This window comes from Falco peregrinus, chromosome 2 (assembly GCF_023634155.1).
Source record: "Falco peregrinus isolate bFalPer1 chromosome 2, bFalPer1.pri, whole genome shotgun sequence".
NCBI lineage: Eukaryota > Metazoa > Chordata > Aves > Falconiformes > Falconidae > Falco > Falco peregrinus.
Genome location: NC_073722.1, coordinates 88,469,412 through 88,474,120, shown reverse-complemented (window position 1 = coordinate 88,474,120; position 4,709 = coordinate 88,469,412). Strand labels below are relative to the sequence as shown.

General features: G+C 58.8%; 1 protein-coding gene across 1 annotated transcript; it reads left to right on the top strand.

Annotated features, from left to right (window-relative positions):
• Positions 1-302: 302 nt before the first annotated feature.
• Positions 303-1,671, top strand: CHCHD10 (coiled-coil-helix-coiled-coil-helix domain containing 10). The gene is made up of 4 exons (XM_055797801.1): positions 303-448; positions 529-709; positions 864-1,014; positions 1,424-1,671. The coding sequence occupies exons 1-4, from the start codon at positions 393-395 to the stop codon at positions 1,441-1,443; spliced, it is 408 nt and encodes a 135-aa protein (XP_055653776.1). The 5' UTR covers positions 303-392; the 3' UTR covers positions 1,444-1,671.
• The last annotated feature ends 3,038 nt before the right edge of the window (positions 1,672-4,709 follow it).

Here is a 4,709-nt window from a genome sequence, read left to right as displayed (position 1 = left end):
GGCGGGCGGGGCCAGGCGGATCGGACCCCGCCGCCCCGCCCGGGGCACCTGGTCGGCGCCTCCACGAGCCGGAGCAGAGCCCCCGCCCGCCGCGGGGGCTACCGCCTGCCGGGGCGGGTCCCGGCCCCGGGCCCCTTCCCTTCCCTCGCCCGGGGCACAGGCCGGGGCGTGCTGGCAGCCCCGTCCCCCAGAGCGGAGGCGGCGGGTGGGACCCCAGGGGGGGGGGCGGGGGGCGCGGGGCCGGGCCGGGGGCGCCCCCTGGCGGGGGCGGGCGGTGCAGGGCCGGGACGGCCCCGCCGCTCTCTGCGCACGTGCCGGGGCGGGGCGTCACGTGGTGGCGGCGGCGCCTCTTAAGGCGTCGCGCGGGGCGGGGGCGGGAGAGCGGCGGGGCAATGGCGCGCGGCAGCAGGAGCGTGGGGCGGCCCGCGGCGGCACCGGCACCGGCCAGGTACGGGGGGCGGCGGGCCCGGGGCCCGGGGAGGGGCTCTGCCCGCCCGCCGCCCCGCTCTGACTCGCTCCTCTCCGCAGCCCTGCCCCCGCGGCCCCGGTGCCGGCGGCGCAGCCGGCGCAGCCCGGGCTGATGGCGCAGATGGCGAGCACGGCGGCCGGTGTGGCCGTGGGCTCCGCCGTGGGACACGTCGTGGGCAGCGCGCTCACCGGCGCCTTCAGCGGCGGCGGCTCCGAGCCGGCCAAGGCGGCTCCGGCCCAGGTATGAGCGGGGCTGGGCCGGCGCCCTTGGCCTGCCCTTGCGGAGCCGGGCCCGGGGGCGGGGGGCAGCGGGGTAGGGCCGGCGCTGGGAGGCCCGGGGTGCCGGGGCCGACCCCGCCGAGGAGGCGCCTTCCCTAGCGGCGTCCTTCCCGCAGGAGCCGCGACAGCAGCCCGTGTACCAGCAGCCGGCCTACGGTCCCTGCCACTACGAGATGAAGCAGTTCCTGGAGTGCGCCACCAACCAGCGAGACCTGACCTTGTGCGAGGGCTTCAACGAGGCCCTGAAGCAGTGCAAGTACAGCAACGGTGAGCCCGTGCCCTGTCCTGCTGCCGGGGCCTACCCAGAGGGTTCAGAGGTTGCGGAAGCAGTCTGCGGAGGTTATAGTGCCCTTCAGGGCTTACAGTAGGAAACGGTTCTGCCGTTCCTGTGTCCTAGAACACGGAAGGGAACCGGAAAGGGCAGGAGAACAATCCTGACCGTGTCTCTGTGAAGGCAAGGGAGCTGTAGGCACCCTCTTAGAGGTTCCTCTCTTGCTGCTATAAGAAGCCTGCTACTTTCTTTACTTCATTCTCTAACTTAACTCCTCCTGCTGCATCTGTTAAAAGCAGATGTCAGTAGCTAGTCTTAACCTGGCTGCCCTCGGTAAGAGCACCGTTACCAATTCCATTGCTGGAACATGTACCTAATGCTGAACTTGTACTTTCTCCCCTCTAGGTGTTTCTTCTCTCCTGTGAAGAATCTGTCCCCGTGTAGGGAAGAGGAGCCTGATGTAGAGCCCGGCTGCCCGCAGGGAGCAGAATGGTCAGGGGATGAGCTGGAGGGAACAGACTGACCCGATGGGAGTCTGCTAGTGGTAATCCACTTCTGGGCTGGTAGGGAAGGAGAGGAATGTTTGGACCTGTGGGAGCTTGGAATTCAGATAGTGCTGTATTATAGAGAAATAAAGGAGTCTGGATCCATCACTTGTGCATGTTCTTTCATTCTCAAACTAAAATTAAGCTACCAAGATGTTACGTGTCAGCTGCTTAAAGGGCAAGGCACGGCTGTGTATTTTCTGCAAACAGGAGGTGCAGCCTCACAGGGACTGTGCCTGCATGATTTGACAAAAGTAGATCCACAGCTGAGCAGAGACTTGGCTGCCCTCCAGGCAGAGAGGCTGGAGGGAGGTAATCTGAGACCTGTCCTACAGTATTCTCAGTAACAAATTATTTTTCCATTGATGCCCTCTTCCTGAAGAACTGTTCTGACCCTGGAGCTAAGAAAGTATGACCTGTCTGGTTGTGTGACTCGCATACAGTTGGCTGATCTTGCTTAAAAGCTTTAGCAGGTTATGCAATGTTCTCAAGGTCGCCAGGGTCAGGTTAAGTTACAAGCCACTCTCCTACAGTTGCCATAGCAGGACAGGCTCACGAGTGCTGCCTGCAGGCTGCCCTCCAGCAGGAGACCTCATGTTGGTGCAAAAGAGGATTCTGAGGCTTCAGCTGGAGTTCTGGTGACACAGCAGTGAAACCATGGTGCTTTTGGATGCTGAACCACTGAATTTTCATGGCAGAATTAAGCTGTTAACTGCTGAATACTGGGCAAGTTCTCAACCCCTTGCCTGGATCTGTGAGGAAATCCAGGTCTGGATGGTGAAAGCTGGCAGCAGATACTGGAGGCTGGTATTGGAAGTCCTGTGCCTTCTAAATGTCAAGACCTAAATTCTTGGTGGTAGATGATGTCCTGAGCTGTGCCTGGCCTTTCCTGGGGTGCCATGTGATCTCCTGAGAGATGGGCAAGAGAAAGAGGTGCCAGAGAGTCAAAGCCCAAGTGCTGCGTGTGCTGAGCTGCCCCAGTGTTTGCAGGGAGGAACCGCTGCCATGTAGTTTTAACTTTTTCCAAGAAATAACTACTAGTCTGGTGTTGGTGTGTGCTGGTCAGAGTGCAGAAGCTGTTAAGAACCATCAGCAGCACCTGCAGCAGGTGTGTGCATTTCTTCTGACCCTCCTTGGCTAAGTGCTGGCAATGCTGCTTCTGGAGTTGGGGAGACTTGGGGTGTCTCGACCAGTTTTTCCTGGTGACTGCAGCAGACAGTCTCTAGAAGACCATAGCTGCCAGCATGGTGATGGGGTTAAGGCAGATTCATCTGGTGATACGAGTGTGTGTTCCTCTGGCTGCCAGTGCAGGTGGGCTGGACAGAGGTGCAGTTCACTGTCACTTGGGAGTGCAGGCCACACCGTGGGGACACGAGTGACCCATTGAAGCAGGAGGCTGCTGCTTGTGCCTGGCTGTGTTTGCCTGGCTTGTCAGGGTGTGACTTTGGATATGGTAGCGTGAACCTCCACAGAAGAGCCAGGGGTGCAGGCGTGACTCCTCTCCCTGCCACAGCCCTTGTACGCCACCCATGGGTGAGGTGGGTGCCTGGCCTTTACCTGCCGGGTCCAGGGTAGTGTCTCCCCAGGTTCTCTAGCAAGAATTCACAGCAGGTGGCTTCAGAGCTTTCTTCCTGCCAGCAGCATGGGAGAAATGGATTAATCTCTCTCCTGCCTGAAAACTCAAGACTTGTAACCAGGGCAGGTGGTTCTGCCCAGGAAAGGTTCTTCCCCCCACAGCAGCCACCTTGGACAAACAAGGTTCAGCTCCAGCTTTTCAGCTGAGCTGGTTTCTACCTCCTTGGAGTTACTGTGCTACAGGTTCAAGTGACTGCTGAATAGGGCCCCTCTCCAAAGCTGCATCTTTGTTTTCAGGAGGCGACGGTTTTCCTGGTGTAGGACAGTTACTGGAAATGATTAAACACCAGCCCACCAAAGCAGTCCCTTCTTGGCGCAGAGGCTGTGCTGTGCTGTCTCGCCAAGGAACTGAGTTGACCCTGACGACGTAGTGCTCGCTTTCCCGTAGTTACTGGTGAGTTCAAGTGCAGGATTTTCCGCTTTGCTGTGGTTCATGAGGGTGCCTGTTTCATCCAGAAGATCAATGCAGCCTGGAGGGAGAGAGGTGTGCAGGAAGCGCAACGTGCCCCTGTGTGGCCGGCATAAGCCTGTGGGGTCGGCATAAGCTTGTGGGGTTTAGAGGTATTTTTTTTGGCAAGTTGTGCTTTGGAGAGAATCTGTTGAGATCTAGAGGGAAGGTTTGCTGCCCCCTTCCCTGTGTTTTGGGATGATCCTGGGAGCTCCATTTGGGATTTCCATGTGAGCTGTTTGTTACCCTCTGCTGCTTCCCAGTGGGTGAGTGCTGGTCCCTGCGGTGACTGCTGCTCAGGGGTGCTCGTACCTTCAGGCCTGTGCTGACGCTTCCTCTTCAGGTGAGCCGTGAGGTCAGGATGCAGCGCTGCAGGTTCACAGTCTCTTGGCTGCAGACAGGGAGCAAGACCTGAGATATGAGTGTGGTCACCTGAATGTGGGGGCCCCACAGATGTGGCAGGTGGCACAGCAGGTAGCTGAGGAGTGCCTGCTGTCACGGCCAGCAAAGGTAGGATCCCCACGTGGCCATCAGCAGGGCTTTGAGCTGCCGTATTACAGCCATGTCTGCTGGTGTTTGGCGCTGGGAATGCTACAGGTTAGGAGCAGGGATGAACATTTGTGACTTCGGGAAAATGGTTCTGATTCATCAAGTGTCTCTGTCCTTTGTTTTATCAAACAGGAGCAGGAAAAAGCAGCGAGCCCTGGCCTTTGCCAATTCCCTTCCACAAACTTGTGCCTGTCACAAGGGGAAGGAGCTGGAGATCATGGCTCAGTCAGCTGGGGACATTTTGGTCATGAACTCTCACCAAGTTTGTTACGATTGAGAAATCCCCAGAGCTGACACACGTCAGTAGTCGTGGCTGGGGATCCAGTTCAAATAGTGGAGGGAGCAAAGGCTTAGGACCATGTGTGACTGGCGGCTTCGGCCACAAGTGTCTGGGGTCAGGCAAAGGCTCCCTGCCAACTGGGCAAGGTCAGGACAGGGTCTGCTCGTTCCCTCCCACCAGCTGCAAATACCTGCTCTGTGAAGCTGAGGGCCAGGATTTGAGCCAGGGAGCCTT